The sequence below is a fragment of the Sorex fumeus genome, unplaced genomic scaffold (genome assembly GCF_029834395.1).
Source record: "Sorex fumeus unplaced genomic scaffold, SorFum_2.1 ptg000213l, whole genome shotgun sequence".
NCBI lineage: Eukaryota > Metazoa > Chordata > Mammalia > Eulipotyphla > Soricidae > Sorex > Sorex fumeus.
Genome location: NW_026606270.1, coordinates 735,690 through 754,191, shown reverse-complemented (window position 1 = coordinate 754,191; position 18,502 = coordinate 735,690). Strand labels below are relative to the sequence as shown.

Sequence of the window (18,502 nt, the reverse complement as noted above, 5' to 3'; positions counted from 1 at the left end):
ATCAGGGTTTCGCTCCTGCCCGGAGAGTCCGCCCTACCTGCTGGTGGTCCCCGATGAGGATGAGGTGCTGGCAGGCCTTGCTCAGCGTGGCGATGGTGTGGGCCTCCAGCACTTCTGCGGCCTCTTCCACGATGACGATGCGCGGCTCCACCTTCTGCAGGATCTGGCGATACTTGGCAGCACCTTGAGTGAGCAAAGAAAGCAGCTCCTCTGGGTGGATGGCCTGAGCCGCTGCAGCACTGAGTCCTCAGTCACCAGGGCTATGGCGGTACCCACTGGGGGGGGGCGGGGGGGAGATGAGCACTGCTGGGCGAGGATCCCATGCGGGTTGTTGCTAGGGTTCCAAACGCAGCAGGAACGAAGTGGGTGAAGTTCACCAACAGTTTCCTAGACACAACTAGCTTTCAGTCGCTCTGCAGGGTATTTACGGCCAGCCTCCTTAAGACTTTCTATGGCTGCAGACAACCTAGGAGTCGCCCAGCATCAGCAGCACTGCTGCTGCCCGGAAGGACGCCACGCCCGTACCTGTGGTTGTCATTCCCACGACCTGGGCGTCCTTTAGGATGTGCAGGTCTTCCTGCAGTCTCAGCTCGGCCATTCTCTCGGCTGCAGTGTGGTATTGGCGCTCATAGTTGAGGATTCTCCGGCGCGTGTCAGCCTGATACATCTGCAGCCACAGCCTAGGAAAGGTCAAGCAGTGCGGAGAGGACGTCGGGCACCGTCAGAAGGCGGAGGGACCCTCAGCGCGTTGTGTGTATGGACGGGGCCCAAGACCTAAAGGAGCTTACGGGCCGGTCGGGGGGAGGGCTGGGGGCATAGGAGGAGACCCAGGGCCGGGTAACCCCAGAGCATGCTGTGTGTGGCTGCAGAACTAAAACCAAATCAAACCGAAAGAGACCGAAATATCCAAAATGCCCAAGTGTGCCAGATGTTCAACAAAAAAAGAAGGTCAGTGAGATGAAGAGTTGGGATAAAAAAGGCCCTCCCGTTGATCGTCGATTTGCTCGAGCGGGCCCAGTAACGTCTCCATTGGAGACTTTGTTGTTACTGTGTCTGGCATATCGAATACTCTCGGTAGCTTGCCGGGCTCTCCGAGAGGGGCGGAGGAATTGAACTCGGGTCGGTCATGTTGGCCGCGTGTAGGGCGAACGCCCTACCCGCCGTGCTATCGCTTCTCAGCCTTTTGGCTAAGATCAAGTGTAGAAGAGTTGGGATAAAGACAGGTTTATCGGAAGAGAACAAGGGACTTCAAAATGCTCAACAAGTTTTCATAAACTCTCCCCATTACCTTCCTTCCCTCCCCTAACTGTCCACACTACTTGTTTCCCAGTTCACTATGGAGTCACACAGCGTTCCAATGGCCTTAATACGCCTCACAGCAAACTCACGCTGCCCCCTGGCCCTGTGGGATGGGGCCCACCCTGGCCTCGCCCACATCTGTCACCTTTTCTTTGACTATGAAGCTGGCTGCTGGTCTTCAATTCCCCCCGACAGCCAGAGTCCCCCTCCCCCCGCACGTGTGTCCCATCCCATCCCCGGAGCCCCAGCGCTGACCTCCTCTCCCAGCTCCTGCTTCCAACGTCACTTCCCTGGACACCTGTAGCCAGCCAGACCCTCTTTAATACCGACCATTAGCACTTCGCTCTTTCCTCAGTGTTGATGCCTCGTGGGGACTTTTAAGTTCTGCAGCTAGTCTCCCTGGAAAGACTCGAAGCTCCGTGACGACACCCCAAGTGTCTATTTTATCCCACAACTGTATCTTCAGCACCCAGAAGAGCGCAACGGATCGCCGAGCGCTGCCGACAGTCTGGAGGGGTGGGCTATGTGGTACCACGAAAAGGGACCCCCGGGGCGATGGAGGAGCTGGTCGGGGAGGGGGAGGGCACGGCACGGTACCTGTACAGCTGCCACCGGGAGTTCAGGTCCAGCTGCCAAACATCCTGGATTTCATTGGCCTCTGCCTCGGTCATGGTGTTCAGCTTGCGCAGCTCAACCTTGACTTTGCTCTTCATCTTCTTTTTCTGGCTGCGCTGCATCTGTGGACAGCAATACTCGCTAGGGCCCTCCTCTGAACAGAGGGGGGCCAAGATTAAGCCCCAGGGAGGGCCCAGAGCACAGAAACAGGGATTGCCGAATCTAAGAAACCTTTTTTTTTGGGGGGGGGGGGCACACATAGCTGTGCTCAAGGTTCACTCCTGGCTCTGCTCTGAGGGGTCACTCCTGGCGGGGCTCTGGGGTGGGGTGTCTGGGATCAAACCCGGGTCAGTTGCATGCACGGCGAGCACCTAATCTGTGCTCTGGCTCCGGCCCCAGGTGTCAGGACTCCGAGCACCCAGTCTTCTATTGTCAGAGAAACGCACGGGCTATTCTGAGGACGTGGGGCTCTACCACGGAAAGGAGCCGAGGGCAAGTCCAGACACACTGTCCCGGCTTTAAATATCACATTAGAGAGTGACTGATGGATGCGTCTCCCACCGGCCTGGACAGCTGTGCTTCGTCCTGTGCTTTCCGCGTGGCTCGTCTCCAATCAGAAAGCATCCTCAGGCCTGTGAGAAGGCGGCCTCCGAGCAAGGGAGGGGGCCAAGCCTGTGTGTTTGCTCTAACTCCTAGGTGTGGGGGGTTCTCTAAAGACCCAGGACACGCATTTGCTCTGTTTCTCTACGATGGCATCTCATGCCAGGATCCTCTGAGGGGCCAAATCTTAATACTCACGGAATTAGATCCATCCTGCACCAAGGCTAGCCAATAAAATGGGTAAATCCAATACAGCCCGAGGAGAACATGACCACACCGCACACAAAACAATGGGTGGCAGTTCCAGCGAGAACAGATACTCTCTGTTCTGGTTCGGGGAAAACTAAGTGCCGCCCACTTGGCACTGAGAGCCAGAGACTCACTTCCTATTCTGTCAGGGCTTTGCAGAAAAGCAAGGCGGTGCGTTACCTCCCATTCTCCTGCGGCCTGCTCCTGCCCCGCGGCTACCCCTGGGCCGTAGTTGTCCAGCCGCATGGCCAGAAGCAGCTTCGCCAGCTCCTGGACGGCCCCGTTCTCTTCCTTCTTCCGCCGCCGGGGCCGCACCACCTCCTCTTCCTCGATCACTCGGTCTGCTTGGATCAGGTCAGCCTCCTCGGCGATCTCGATCAGCGAGCCCTCCTCTTCTCCTTCTTCCTCTTCCTCCTCCCCTTCTGCCTGGGCTAGGAGGAGAGAGCCAGCAGGACAGGGATGGGGACGCGAAGCCAAGGACGGGGGAGGGCACAGCAGCTACTGGCACTGATATGGTCCCCAAGCCCAACCAGGAGTGAGCTCAGGGCACTGAGCCAGGAGTAAGCTCTGAGCACTGCTGGGTGTGGCCCCCAGATAAACATAAAAACCTACAGAATAATAAAAACATGGCCATGATCACGTCCATACATACTTAAAGAAGCAAAAAACCACTAATCTCCTGGCTCTGCACTCAGGAATTATTCCTGGTGGTGCTCAGGGAGGCTGGGAATTGAACCCGGGTCGGCCACGTGCAAGGCAACCCCTCCCCCCTGTGCTATCACTTCAGCCCCTCAAAATAGTTTCTATTAAAAGAAATTTACTGAGAGAAGTATGAGAGGAAAGAAAGAGAGGAATACATGTTTCAGAGAGTGGAAAAGTGCTTCTCCAGAGTGGAAAAGAATCTAACTCCATATTCTTTTTTCCCTCCCTTTTTAATTAAATCACCGAGAGGTTCAGTTACAAGACTGCTCATGACTGGGTTCCAGGAATCCAATGTTCCAAAACACCGTATGTGCACTTCACCAGTGCACACTTCCCACCACCAATGTCCCCGATTCCCTCCTGCAAACCCCCTCCCACACAGCCCGCCTCTACGGCAGACACGTTTCCTCCTCTTTCCTTTCAGGCATAACGGTTAGGAATACAGGTACTGAAAGGTTATCATGCGTATCACTGTATCTCCTTTCAGCACCAGTTCCCTCCACAGGGATCATTTCCAGCTCTCTACCCTAACAGCCCTCCCCCCGGCCCCCACTGTGGCAAGCTTCCAACTCTGGCCCAGTCCTCCTGGCCCTTGTTTCTACCGTCTTCGGGTAGTTGTCTCATACTACGATTTTTTTATACCCTGCAAATATAACTCCATATTCTCATCGGTGGACGGTTATAGGGCAAATCTTGCCCGGTTTAATAATTCTTACTGTATGCCTATTTCTCTAGCTTCCGTATGTATTTGCAACATGTTTTACAATCAGTAGAACTCCTATGCTGTGACGTGGCTACCAAGAGTCTTCTGATCTATTTTCCTGTTGGTCTTTATCTGACTGATCTACCTTTGCCTGTATCCTGGGCACTGCCCGAGTTCCTTTCCTCTAGTCCTTACTGTCCCCTGCGTTCGATGTGGCTACGCAGGTACACATGTCTTACCCGTGTTTTCAGGTGCTCCTGGAGCAACGCTCTGGGTGAAAGTGCTGACTCCCAAGCCCAGCCACTCCAGCATCATGGAAGAAGAATGCTTCCAACCCTGGTAGCAAACCCAATCACCATCCTAGCGTAGAAAGAATCATCAGTCACGAGACTTCTCTGGCAACCAGAACAGGCAAGGGCCCACAGTTATCATTATTTTTAAAACCAAAAGAAGCCCCCCGCCCCGCCACACACACACACACACTCACACCAAAGAAAGCTTTCTGCCTCTCACAATGAAGTCAGGAGCTACAGGAGAAACAAATACCCAATCCTGAATGGCACAAGTGGCTAGAAGCGATTTGCTGACAAGACTTTTTCCAGTTGGCTGAAACTTCCCAAGTCTAACGTGTAACAGCCTGCTTTCTTCTTGCTCTGGGGCTGCCCTGGACGTGCTCAGGGCTTACTCCTGGCTCTGTGCTCAGGGATCACTCCTGCTGGGCTTAGGGGACCATATGGGACGTTGGGGATTGAACCCAGGTCAGCCACATGCAAAACAAGTGTTCTCTCTACTCTCCTATCGCTCTGCCCCCTAAGAACTTACTTTAATCAGCCACTAGTAACAGAGCTCACACTTCCCTGGTCTCCCGGGCATCCCCCTTATAAAGATCACGCCAAATTTCCAGCAGCTTCTGGAGGTAAGCAACACTCTGGCCATCACACCTGACTCCTGAGGTACCCCAGGCACATACTGGCCCACGTCACCCAGTCTTTGTGACCTGCACCCGTAAACCCCCAATCTTCCTGTTTGTGCTATGCTGCCAGGATGAAGTTTCATGTAGCAGGCACTCAGGACATTCCCACTAAGCATTTCACAAACAGCTGCTGGGGTGACAGGTGACAGCACAAGCTACTCATGCTGGAACCAGGTGGGATCACTGGAACCACACGGCGCTCCAGGAAGACTGGGAGTGACCAGAGACGTCCATCCACATCACTGGACAGTCGCCCAAACAAAACAACCACGAAAGCACAGCTTACAAAGATATACTTGTTTAACCAAATTACAATCCTAAATTGATTTGTCAGAACTGTCACTTCTGCAAGAGAATGTCACCAATACTGGCAATTTCATTTTGCCCAACCTAGTATTATTCTTCTGGGGCGGGGGTGGGGGGGCCACACCTGGTGTTCAGTGACACACGCCGTGCCGAGGACTGAGTCTGGGGCTCCCACATACGAAGCATTCCAGTCCTTGGCGCCCTCTCCTCAGTCCTAACAACTATCATTATCCTATTTCATAAGAGGAGACAGGCAGGCACAGAAGAGTTAGCAACTTTCCCGAAGAAAAACTAGGATCTGGACCAGGAGACCCACTCCAAAGTCTTGATCTGACCTATACGCTCTGCTGCCTCTCATGAGAAACTCCCCCAAGGGGGACGTGCCCCTGCTTCCGCTGCAGGGCTCTTCCCAGGACCGAGGCAGGAGCCATGCCGCCCCGCGGGGTAACGCCTACCTGGACCGGTCCGCTGATGAGGCTGGTCCAGTGCTGCGGCGAGATGTACTTCTCGAGGTGCTGTTCTCGCAGCACCCCGCGCATGGTGCACTCCAGCGTCTGGGCGCCCTCGTGCAGCTCCTGCTCCGACTCCTTCATCTCTGTCATGATCTGCCCAAAACAGCACAGGACGGGCCTCAGCACCCGCCCAACTCAGGCCCTCCCGAGAGGGGAAACGCGGCACGAGGGGAGGGCAACTGAACAGACCTGCCCGGCAGGATCAATTTTTCCAAAGCCCAACACCGTGACCTTCAAACCTAAGGGTGCAGGTCTGCATGCGGAACCCTGGGGTCGACCCCCGAGCCGCACAGCACCCTGAGCACCACTGGCTGGGACCCAAAGCACCAAAAATGAAACCCAAGCAACCAGAACAACGGGGGGCTGGAGAGCCGGCTCGCTGGGCGGGAGGATGCTCCCCGCACGGGAGGGAGCGCTTGGGGTCCACCCCGGGCAGCTCGGTCCCCCTCGGCATCCCCAGGAGCAAGCCTCGAGGCACCACCGGCGATGGCCCTGGAACCCAAACCCAAAGGACACCCAGACTCCCAGGCCACCGGTATGCAAAGGCAACAAAGAATACAACAGAAAAACAAAGAATACGAAGAATACAACCAGGCCAAGGCCGGGATGCCAGAGACTCTGCTTGGCTCCTGGGAGTTTGGGGAGGACACTGCTTCCCAGCGGGCTGACGCCGTCCCCGCAAAAGCTTCAGGCAGTGCTGGGCCGGGGGTGCCCCTGTCTCTGTCCCTTCCTCCTTCTCGGACTACGAGGGCAGAGGGGTGGTCTTCCCCCGGGGCCCTCAGCTTGGGCCCCTCCCTGGTCCCCGCTTCCCGGCCGGGCCCTGGAGCTTACGCTCATGTAGGCTCTCCGCAGGTGCATGGGGAGGTTGCGGCGGAACTCCCGCTTGTTCCTCAGCTCCCGCAGGGTGAACTGCTTCAGGATCTCGCTGTTGCTCCTCCCGCCGACCCGGACGATGCTGGTCTTCTGACACCTGCAGATGCCTGTGAAGCAAAGTGGAGCGTGGCGGAGTCTGTGGCTCCTTCCACCGACCCGCGTGACGCTGGTCTTTAAACACTTGTAGATGCCTGTGAAGCAAAGCGGGGCACGGCAGAGTTGGAAGGAGCCATGGTGGAGTCTCTCCGCGGAGAGCGGCACATGTGTGGGATGTGGTCCCAGTGGGTCCCGCAAGGAACCGACTGGTGCTGAGAAGGTAACTGCACCACTGACACGCAGGCAGACACCCTCTGGCCTGCCAAGGACGCTAGTCTTTTCCAGTACAGGCTTATACAGGTGGGCCGTTCAGCCCATGAAATCCTTTATACTGATGACCAACGAGATCAAGGAAAGGGGAAGAATAGAAGCTTTTGAATCAGACCACTGGCACCCCCAAATCTTGGTTCTATCACTCAGCTATGCAAACTGCATCATTACTCGAGCTTGGTACACTGTTTATGATTTAGAGGCATTAATACTTTCCTTAAAGAGCTACAGTCTAGAGACGAGACGGAGCATCTTTTACAGTTCCGTGGTAGGGTCTGATACAAAAATCAGTACTAGTTCTTTATTATTCACTTTTTCAGATATTTACTGACTGCTTATTATATGCCAGCTATAGGACAGGTAAGGAAGAGAAAGCAGTCCCTAAACTGCTCTCATGTCTCAGTCTGAAGATAAATGTATATTAAGCAATTTATCATACTGGTCATCAAGTGTAGCAGGTAATATTAAATACAAGATACTCTTAAGTGCGTTACGGGGGACCCAGCCTACTATGGAGGGGAAGAGATCTAGCGTTGAAAATATAATGCTTAAAATGAGACTCCAAGAATAAGGAAGATTTATATAAATCAAAGAAAAAGAGGAATGCAAAATAGTATTTTTAAGCAAAAATAAAAACATACATATTCATCCACTAATGCAATTAATATTTTTTTGAACGCCAGTAATGTGTCATGAAGATAGCAAGAAACTTGATGGACCCTTATAATGTACACAATACAGGTTAGAGACAGAAATGAATTGTTATATATGTGCTAAGAATCTGAAAAAAAAAAAAAAATCCTTTGTAATACGGAGAGTCCACCCGAAGGGAGATGGATGAGCAGAGAATGGATGGGTTAGGAGAGACACAGGAGAGAGAAAAAGCACATTCTAGGCAGGGGAAACAGCATGAGATGAGGGAAAAATATGGCAAACTGGAAGGAACTGAAGATCAGCAGTGCTGATGGAGTAAATCGAGCGAAGACGGAGGAGGATGACGTGCAGAGTCAAGATGGAATGGAACACACGCAGCCTCGCAGAGCAGGGTCGCAACCGGGGAACAATAGAAGCCAGTGAAGCTGCTGATGATTCAACTACATCTTGAGGGAGAACGTTCTGCCCACAGACATTACCTTCTAAAAACTGGTCCAAAGCATGATTAGTATAGCACACGACCAAGATGGGGAACTTCTGGCGATTAATTTGCCAAACAGGTTCGTTGGTTAGAAGGGCCTGAACAATTTTTAGACCCACATATGTTTTGCCTAGAAAACAAAAAGGAGAATGACAGTTAACAAACTAGGAGACTTTTTTTTTTCCTTTCTTTTTAAAATTTTTGGGCCATACTCTGTGGTGCTCAGAGGTTTACTCCTGGCTCTGCACTCAGGAACCACTCCTGGCAGTGCTTGGGGGACTGTATGAGATGCTGGGGATTGAACCTGGGTCAACCCCACGCAAGGAAAAGCCCGACCCGCAATGCACTATCATTCTGGCCCCACTAGAAGACTCTTTTTAAGGGGTTATTACTCACAGCAAATCATCACTAAAGAAAATCCTTGGGTCTCCCAAGCAATGCTCAGGGGCCCTAGGACTTGTCAATGAGAACAAGTCTAATGCTTGAGCCCTGTGGTGCTAGGGACCGCCAAGGCCACACAGTGATGCTCAGGGTCCCCAAGGCTATACTGGCAGAGAGGGAGCCTGTGGACCAAACTGGACTGCCAACATTCAAAACATCCAAATACCCAAAGCTAGCCCTCTGCTAGCTCCCGGCCCAGACTGTCCTTATTTTGTTAACTTTAAGATCATTGTTATATTTCCCTTAATCGTGCTTCCCAGTCACCCAGCTACTCTTACAAGCTTCCTGTGAAACTTCCCCGAGAAGTCACTGTGGATAAGTAAGTATGATCATTTACTGGTTTTAAAATTTATTTTTATAAAGCTGTTCACAATAATTTCTTCATTTGCTCTTTTTCTCACCTTCCCCCTCTTTCCGGGTTTCTGGGCCATACCCAGCTGTGCTCAGGGTTCACTCCCGGTGCTGCTTGGGGAAATATGCCAGGAACTGACCCTAAGTTGAGCACATGTAAGGCCAGTGTAGTATCGGCTATGCTATCTCCGGCCTCCAGCCTCCTTTCTTCCTGCTTTCCTAGTTTTTCGCTGGCGACGCATGTGCAAGGGCAAGGCACGCGCTTTATCCCTCAGCCCCACTGACCAACCCCGCCCCCCCCCCCACAGGCTTTTTTTTTGGTTTCCGTTTTTGGGCTACATCTGGCAGTGCTCAGGGATAACTCTTGGCACTGCATGGAGGACCATATGCGATGCTAGGGATTGAACCCAGTTCAGCCCCGTGCAAGGCAAGAACCTGCCATGCTGTACTATCTCTACGGCCCCAGGACCTAACTTTCTTAAACCAGGTATGAAAGATGGCTCAAAGGACACGGGTGCGCTTTGCATGCTGAAGGCTGGGTCTGATTACCAGCTCAGCGTCAGGAGAAGCCCCCAGGCACCATGGTATGGTCCAAAAATCAAAGAATTTTTTAGAAAATTTTTGTTTTGGAACCATTCCTTATTAAACACAAAATTAAAATAATAAACCAAATATTTTTGGTTTGGGGCTACAACCAGTGGTAGATCAGGACTTACTCTTTTTTATTTTATAAGGTAGTTCATAATATTTGATTACATTTAATATTCAAACACCAATCCCAGCACCATTACACCTTCCCACCACCATATTCCAGATGTTTCTATCCCGAACCCCAACCCCTGCCCCAAAGCAGAACCAAGATAATGTGTTTTGTATTGTTTGTTATGAAAAACTGCTGAAAATGCTACAAAAAAGTATCCAGAGGAAAGAGTGTGTTCTATTTTGACAGGGGCCATTAGGACCATCTATAAGGTATCACTAATATGTTGTTAAAGGTTGAGCCTTGTGAACTTTTGTATATATATATCTGTAAATATATATGTGCATATATAAATATGTGTGTATATATATGTATATATATTTTCCTCTATGACTGGTTGCCTACTATTTGAACTCCATCAAATGTGGTGCAGTACTCTTGGAGTATGGGTAGGGTGGTGTCTTTCTTATGATGTGTCCTTGCGGTTCAGAATAGGTTCACTCATGCATGAGGCTCGGCCCGAGAGTGGGGAGTGGCCTTGAGCATGACTGCAGTTGGGTTCTGGAGGTTTCAGCTGCCATGGCTGGGTCCCTTGGGGTGGGGAGGGCCCTCACCTGCTCCCCCTGGGACGTCAGGGCTTACTCTTGATCACGCCAGGGCTCAACAGGAGACCATATGGGGTAGTGGGAATTGAACCTCGGTCAACCGTGTGAATGGCAAGAGCCTGACCACTGTACTATTATCTCCAGTCCCATGAACTACAAATTCAAACCTCCATTATCAGTAGAAATTAGAAGATCAGGCCGGAGAAATAGTATAGCAGGTAAGGAATTTGCCTTGCATGGTACCAACCTGGGTTGAATTCCTAGCACCACACATGGTTCCCGAGCATGGCCAGGGGTGATCCCTGAGCAAAGAGCCAGCAGGAAGCTCTGAGCACTGCTGGGAATGGCCCTAAAACAAAACAACTAAAGAGATCAATAACATAAAATGTTAGAAAGGCTCTAAGGAAACAGAAACACGAATTAATTCTTGGCAGGAATACAAACAAGTACATTCTTGTTTTGGGGAGTGTGATCAATTCCTTCCCTTCTCTCCTCCCCAATAAAAAAAATTTTTAAAATTTATCATCAAACATCTGTGAGACCGTTTCAAAGCTGCTCACGATTGGGTTTCAGTCATACAATGTCCCCAACACCATCCCTCCATCAGTGTACCTTTCTCACTACCGATGTCCCCTGCTTCCCTCCCAACCATCCCCCAGCTCCCCCCACACTCCATCCTGCCTCCTCCTCTTCCTCCCTCTCTTTCTGTGCATTGTGGATTGCAATATAGGTACCAAGAGGTGAGCATATTTTTTTAGGTTGTTCATTATTTCTATTGGGAGGGTACGGCTGGAGTAGTTTTTTTAATTGGGTGGCAGCTTATGGGGTGCGGACATGACTGCCAAGGCTTCCAGAAGTCCAGGGAGGTGGGGGGAGGCAGCCCACCCCAACCCCAAGAAAGCCCGGAGATTTCAGTCACAAACCCGCATACCCGAATTTTCAGCAGATTTTATCTCGGTGAGATCTGTCCCAAGACGGATGGAAGCGATTTTGGATTGTGAAAGCAAGCAGCTGCTGGAGGCTCTGTTTGGGTGGACACCAGGCTGGCCCACCCCCTCGATTTACCCGTCTGTTTTGCCTTGCATGGGTTTAAGATTAACTGCCGCTTTTGATCTCTTTCGAGATTTATTTATGGGTCTCTGAAACAAGGCCCATAAAATGAGCTTGCATAGCTGAGCCAGAGGTGGTTTGTGGGCATGGCTCCCACATACTTAACTTCTGACTGTTTAATCTCTCAGGAATTTTGGTCCTGAGTTGTTGGGGTCTGGCCAGAGGCACAGCAGCAATTCTGGGATACTAGGACGCCTGAAGGCACCATCACACTGCTGATGCACTCACCCTGTGGGTACAAGCTGACCTGCTGGTGGCACTGCACCCCCTCCCCCGCCTTTTGGCAGAAAGATGTCATCCAAATTTGGGTCAACCCTATGCAGTTCAGTATGAGGGCATGCCCGGTGCCTGAGGGCTTCTAGGCAAGTGCTCAGGGACCATGCGGTGCTGGGGTCCAAACCAGGGCAGGCTGCATGCTTACATGCATCTAAACCCTAGATTATCTCCCCAGCCCCCAGGAAGGAACCTCTCATTTATCGTATAGTGCGTTTGCCTTGCACGCAGCCAACATGGCCGACCCGAGTTCGATTCCTCCGCCCTTCTCGGAGAGCCCGGCAAGCTGCCGAGAGTATTCGATATGCCAGACACAGTAACAACAAAGTTTCCAATGGAGACGTTACTGGGCCCGCTCGAGCAAATCGATGATCAACGGGAGGGCCTTACTTATCATTACTTTAGCTTTTCAAATTTGTTTTGGGACCACACCTGGCAGTGATTAGGGGCTAGTCCTGACTATGTTTGGGGGGAGGGTCTCAGGACCAAAATTCCCGGCACTGTGCAGGGCAAGGAAACCACCTGTGGTACAGGACAATTAGGTTGGCTGCACGCAGAGCAAGAAGCACCTTAATCCCTGGAGTATCTTGGCATTACCTTACCAGTGTTTTTAAAACAACTTTTCCTGGATTTTTTTTTTGGGGTGGGGGAGAGGGAGGGAAGGAGAAATACATCCTTTCAGCAGAGTAAGCTAGCAGAACCTACCACAACTATTATCTGAATTTTCATCTTAGCAGGCGAAAAAAACAAATTAGTATGTAGAGATAATAAAAATGCCTATAACATACTATTACATATATTTACACTTTTAAAATTTGTTTGTTTTGCACTTTTATACTTCCATAGGGCCATTTCTGATTTTCCTCTGAAAATTTTCTTAATTTTCCTCATTCTTATTAGATTGTAAATATGCAGTATATTTCCATATTATGTACATTTTTAAATAGCACAGAATTATTCACACTATTAATTTTAAGTGTACAAACTGTAATAAAGAAAATACAATTTTTGAAAAAAAAAAGTAAATAAAATAAAATTTGTTTTGGGGTGCACAGGAATCACTCCTGGAAGGCCCCAGGGACCACCAAACTCAGGCTGGCTACATGCAAGGCAAGTGCCCCTACCTGATGCACTATCACCCGCCCCCAGTATGTATTCACAAATTTCAGACCAATATATAAAGCATATTCTCACAGTTGTCAGTTTAAAAATAAATTAAGGAACTGGAGCATAGCACTGCGGGTAGGGCGTTTGCCTTGCACACGGCCGATCCCAGGCTCATTTCCAGCATCCCATATGGTCCCCCGAGCACCTCCCGAAGTAATTCCTGAGTGCAGAGCCAGGAGAACCCCTGTGCTTCACCGGGTGTGACCCAAAAAAGCAAATTAAAAAGAACAAAACAAACAAAAAAACAAAACACAAGTATAGTGAGGTAAATAGGGGAGCTAAGTCTCTATTCAGATAGTCTAACATCATTTGTGTCAGCTTCAATGTATTTTTTAGCCTCCTTGTCTTGTCTTTTTTAAGTCTGTAAATAGGTTCAATCCGTTTCCATCCCACAGCGCTGTGAGGAGGCACTGGAGTTGATAGACATAAAAGCACGTAGAACAGTACATAGTGCTATGACTGTATGTGTGAAATCAAGTATCAAACTAACAGAATGTCTGATAAAGCACAGGTAATTCATCTTTCTGAGTTTAACCACCAGGAGTCTATCCATCATGAATTTAACTCTATCACACGTATCAATGGGTCCCCATTGGAAAAATCGCCATGAACAGTTGCTTTAAGAGCAATCTGATATTCAAAGGAAAAGTTTCCTTCAACAGCCTAACAGTCAAGGGCATATTCCTAAACAAGAGGTACCAGAAATCTCAAGTTAAGCTTCCTTTGCGTCTCTCAGAGGGCAGATGCGAAAAATCTCTTACCTGTCCCAGGGGGTCCTTGAATAATAGCCAGTTCCCTGGTGAGGGCAAACTGCAAGGCTTCCGTCTGGGAGTCATCCAGCTTCAGGGTCTCTTTTGAAGGCCACTGATTGGGGTCCAAGACATTCACCCTGGAGTATCTTAAGTTCTCTGCATTCCTCAGGGACTCCCCGTAGGCAGAGGGAGTCTTGATTAAGGGAGTGAAATCGTATCGACCCCCCATGAGCAAGTACCGCGGCTCCTTCACCTGAGAATCACAATCCACAATGTTCCTCTGGAAGGGGACGTCTTCCTCCTGGACTTCCTGAAGCCCCTCGAGGACATGCCTATAAGCCTCGAAGTACGCGGTGGTCTCCACCATGAGGAAGGAGTCGGAGGGCTGCACGTCTGCGAGGAGCTGCTGGCTCTGCTCGTTGAAGCAGAGCTGAACGATTCCCCGGCACAGATCTTCCTGCTCCCGGTTAGACACGGTGGCGAAAAGGAACGTCTCAAAGTTGTCCTTGGACATGCACACCAAGGACCCATAGAGCAGTCGCTTGGAATTCTGCCAGCGAACGTACTTGAGTGGTTTTGTGTCGAACTGCACCTTGTAGACGATGCCCGAAGATGAACACACAGGGGTAATGATCCTGGTATCAAAGTAGATCCGGATATCGTCGAACTTTCTCTTTCTCAGCCCTTGGTCTTCGAAGCTCTGGAGAAGTTCCAAAATGCCTTCTCGCAGGGGTCTGACAAAATCTTCCCGCAGAAGTCGGAAGTGGGTATCCAGATAGATGGCCGTGCTGTCGTATTTCCCAGAAATGATGTTGGGGCGCAGGAACGGCCGCTCGTCCAGGTGGACCTCGTTGTAGGTGGGGTAGATGGGGATGGTCCGGTAGTTCTCCACCTGGTCCTCTGCCTCAGGCTGCACCAGAGTGTAGGTGTCTATTTTTAACGTGCCCTCTCGCCTCTTCTCCTGCAAATGCTCGATGATGGTCTGCACTTTCTCCAGGTTCTTCTCTGTCTCCTCCTCTATGTCGACGCCGGACGCTCTCAAGGCGTTAAGCGAAGCCGGCAGGAGGGAGATGAGCATGGACGTCTCCTGCACGGAGCTGGCCGGGAAGACGCTCACCAGGTCCTGGAGGAGGGAGATGATGTTGCCGATATGTTCCGGATACTGGTTTCGGATCTCAGGGACGGGCTCGGTGATCATGGCTACCACGTACGAGGGGAGGCAAACTTTGAGGAACTTGGAGTTCTTCAGTAAGCCCAGGACGTGCAGGACGCTCCGGCGGTCCATTTTGGAACTGCACGCCTTGCGAAGAACCTGGCAGATGAGCTCAAGGAAGTTGGACTTCATGAAGGTATGAGACAGCAGCTCCTTCAGCCCTGAACTCGTGGCTAGTGTGATGACCACCTCCGAAGGGTCCTTCTGCAGAAGGCTCTCGAGGAACTTGTAGCCCAGCTTCTTCACCTGCTGCGGCTGCTCTGATGAAGGCTTCTGGTGGGGCGACCGCCAGGGCTGGAAGTTCTCCTCAGACCACGGTGGTCTGCGGTTCCTCCCCTCCTGGTTGCCAGTTCTCCGCCTGGTGTCATTCTCCTGACCGCGTCTCTGGCCTCTCGGTTCGTCGTTGGCATGGCCCTCATGGTTTCTCCGTCCCTGGTGGGGGTTCCGGCCCATGGCTGCAAACCTCTCTTCCCTCTGCCGGCAAGGAACGGGGTGGTTGTTGGCCCGAGGGTGCCTTCCCGGCTGGTTGGCTCCTCGGACAGCATTGGCTGCTGGGTTATTGGCTTGATTTCGACCCCGCGGTAAGTCTCCATCCATAGGCCCTGATTAAAATGAGATACTGGGTAAGACAAAAATCAAGGGGAAGAGGATACAGGACAATAACGAACACCTTCTCATTTTCCACAACTACCCAGGAGCTTAGGTTTTACTCAGGGAGAAAACAGGCTCCCCAAGCTGTACAATAAATGGGAAAGCAGGCCTGGGGAGACAACTCCGTGGCAGAGCACCCGTCACAGCCGCTCGCCTCGAGCCTGGTCCTTGGTCCAAGCCACACTGCGTGAGCTCCGGAACCACAACAGCAGCGGAGCGCCCACTGAGCACTGCAGCCACGTGTGTAGCCCTCCAATAGCACAGTGACAGAAAAGGGAAACGCACTACCTCTGAAATGCAGAAGAGATTATAAAGGGTACTGTGGATATTATAAAAAGGTTTTCTTGTTTTGTTTTGTTTTCCCCCAGAAAGCACAAAGGGAAACAGAATAAACACTTGTTGAACTGTTTATATTCTTTATTTCATTTTTGGTGGGAGAAAGGGTCATACCTGGAGATGCTCAGGGGTTACTCCTGGCTCTGCACTCAGAAATTACTCCTGGCTGTGGTCAGGAAACCCTATGGGATGCCGGGGATCGAACCGGGGTTGGCCACATGCAGGGCAAATGTCCTCCCTGCTGTACTACCGGTCTGGCCTGTTTTTAACATGTCAGAAAACAAATAGGGCAGCAACTCTTGGGGGCTTGGACTACAACCCAGCAATACCAAGATCACTTCAGCCCTGGGGCTCATTCTCCAGTTCACAGTGTTTCACTGAATCCTAACAGGCTGGGATTGTTTCAGAGGGTTGTTAAGATCAGTTCATAGCTTCTGGTCTCTTGTCAGTAACAAACAGTCAGAAAATGAGGCTCAGAGTCAAACAGCTCTGGCTCAAACCTTACTCTGGCACTTTGTCACTATAAAACCTTTGTCAAGTCTCATTTCCAAAGCCTCAGCAAGTGAGCTGTCATAAAGATAAAAGATAAAATATTTTTAAGATGTTTAATATCCTACCCGATACACAAGAAACTTCAGCAGGGTTGAAGTGACAGCACAACAGGTTGGGCGTCTGCCTTGCACAGGACTTACCAAAGTTCCATCCCGGGTCCCCCAAGCACTGCCAGGAGTAATTCCTGAGTGCAGAGCCAGGAATAACCCCTGAACATTGCCGGGTGTGACCCAAAAAGAAAAAGAAAAAAAAGTTTTCCTTTTTGGGGGGGTTTGGGGTGGGGGTGGGGTTCTGGGCCATACCAACAGTACTCAGGGTTTCCTGCTAGCTCTGCACATGGAGATAACTCCTGCAGGACTCAGAGGACCATCTGGAGTGCCAGGGATTGAACCCAGATCAGCTGCATGCAAGGCAAGCGCCCTTGCCGCTATACTCTCCAACCCCTCCCATTACAAGGGTTTAACTATAATTTTGTCATTCAGATACCATGAGTAACCGTGTTACCCCTGAGCTGAGTTTCAGGCATACTACTTTCCAGCATTCCCTTCATCAGCGTCCCCTGGTTCCCTCCCACCCCCATTACAAGTTTTATCTTGAACTTTGCACAGCATCAGCAAAAGCAACTCAGAGGGCAAAGGGCTCACTTCACCAAGATGCTTTTTCAGGCTAAGGAATTGATTTCTGAAGGAAGCTGGAAACCGAAACTCGAAAGCTGTGACTCAGGAAATGAAGGAAAAAAACTCAAGTTCTTGCCTTTTTGCAGCTCAGGTTCACCCACTAGCAAGGGTTACAGAGGGAAAAGAAACACCCAGGGCCGCAGGCAGGGGAAGCAACCGGCCAGTGCAGGAAACGAAACTTTCTCCCTTTATCTGTCGCAGTTCATAAGTGACCTTGGCCAACACACTCAAGTTGTGTTTCTAGTTTCCTTTTTTCTAAAACTGATTCTGCAGCTGACACAAATGACAGAATGTCTCAGAGACTTTAGAAACAAAATAGAACTATGACTTGATTTTAAAAAGTTACAGAAGTTTATAATGTGCAGTTTATTTAAGATCATCATTTCTTGAAAATGCTAAATTTGACTTCTGTCCATGTTTCTTATTGAACTTCAAAAAACTTATATGGTTTACAAAATTGTTGATGTTTAAGCTGTTGACACAGTGATTGTACACCCATCCCCACCACCTCACTTCTAGTTCTTTCCAAATCCCCCTTAGTTTGAACTTCCTTAAGAAAACATTCATGTGACATAATGGAATAAGTTGGGATACAGGTAAACTAGAAATACTGTACTGCATTCTCGGGGGCAGGGGTTGGTGGGTGAGCTTTTCAGGGATGGCTCCTGGTCGTGCTCCAGGGACCTTATATGGTGCTGGTGATGGAACCAAGATTCTCCGTGTGCTAGGAAAGTTCCTCTCTACTCTCTGGCCCTAAACTCTTTGTTTCCCCTTTTTACCTAAGCTGCTGTACTATCTCTCTGGCCCCCAAAACGATGCTTTTATGATTGCTATTTTCAGATTTACTTTTCAAACTCCCAAAATATCAGAAGTCCTACTTTCTCAGTGCTCAGAACATTTTCCTGTCTCTATGCTCAGGGATTATGAGACGCTGGGGACCGCGCCTGGGCCAGCAGCATACGTAGCCATCACCAGACCCTACGTACTATCTCGTTCCAGCCCATACATAATATTTCAAGTGTTTTCCCCTCCTTCCCACTGCACAGGCTTATAGTATTATTTTTTTCTTTTTGGGCCACACCTGGCGATGCACAGGGGTTCCTCCTGGCTTTGCACTCAGGAATTATTCCTGGCGGTGCTCAGGGGAACATATAGGGTGCTGGGAATTGAACCTGGGTCGGCCGCGTGCAAGGCAAACGCCCTACCCGCTGTACTATCGCTCCAGCCCCGGCACAGACTTAGAAATGTCTGCATCTCTGGAGCTGGGAGACAGCTCGGTGTCCCAGAGCACAGCAGTCCCTGAGCACCATCGAATGTGACCCCTCACCACCCCCCCCAAAA

General features: G+C 50.5%; 1 protein-coding gene across 2 annotated transcripts in view; it reads right to left on the bottom strand.

The window, feature by feature from the left end:
* The window catches only part of ZNFX1 (zinc finger NFX1-type containing 1), a 28,178-nt gene that overhangs the window by 6,673 nt on the left and 3,003 nt on the right, over positions 1–18,502 (bottom strand). Inside the window, exons 3-11 of one of the 2 annotated variants that reach the window (XM_056108423.1) lie at positions 13,742–15,547; positions 8,332–8,463; positions 6,791–7,023; positions 5,903–6,052; positions 4,408–4,528; positions 2,944–3,194; positions 1,897–2,036; positions 526–680; positions 38–183 (exon numbers count right to left, since the gene is read on the bottom strand). In XM_056108423.1, the coding sequence (XP_055964398.1) occupies positions 38–183; positions 526–680; positions 1,897–2,036; positions 2,944–3,194; positions 4,408–4,528; positions 5,903–6,052; positions 6,791–7,023; positions 8,332–8,463; positions 13,742–15,547 (3,134 nt within the window). The remainder of the gene's footprint in view (positions 1–37; positions 184–525; positions 681–1,896; positions 2,037–2,943; positions 3,195–4,407; positions 4,529–5,902; positions 6,053–6,790; positions 7,024–8,331; positions 8,464–13,741; positions 15,548–18,502) is intronic. The other variant, XM_056108424.1, reaches the window with a different exon arrangement.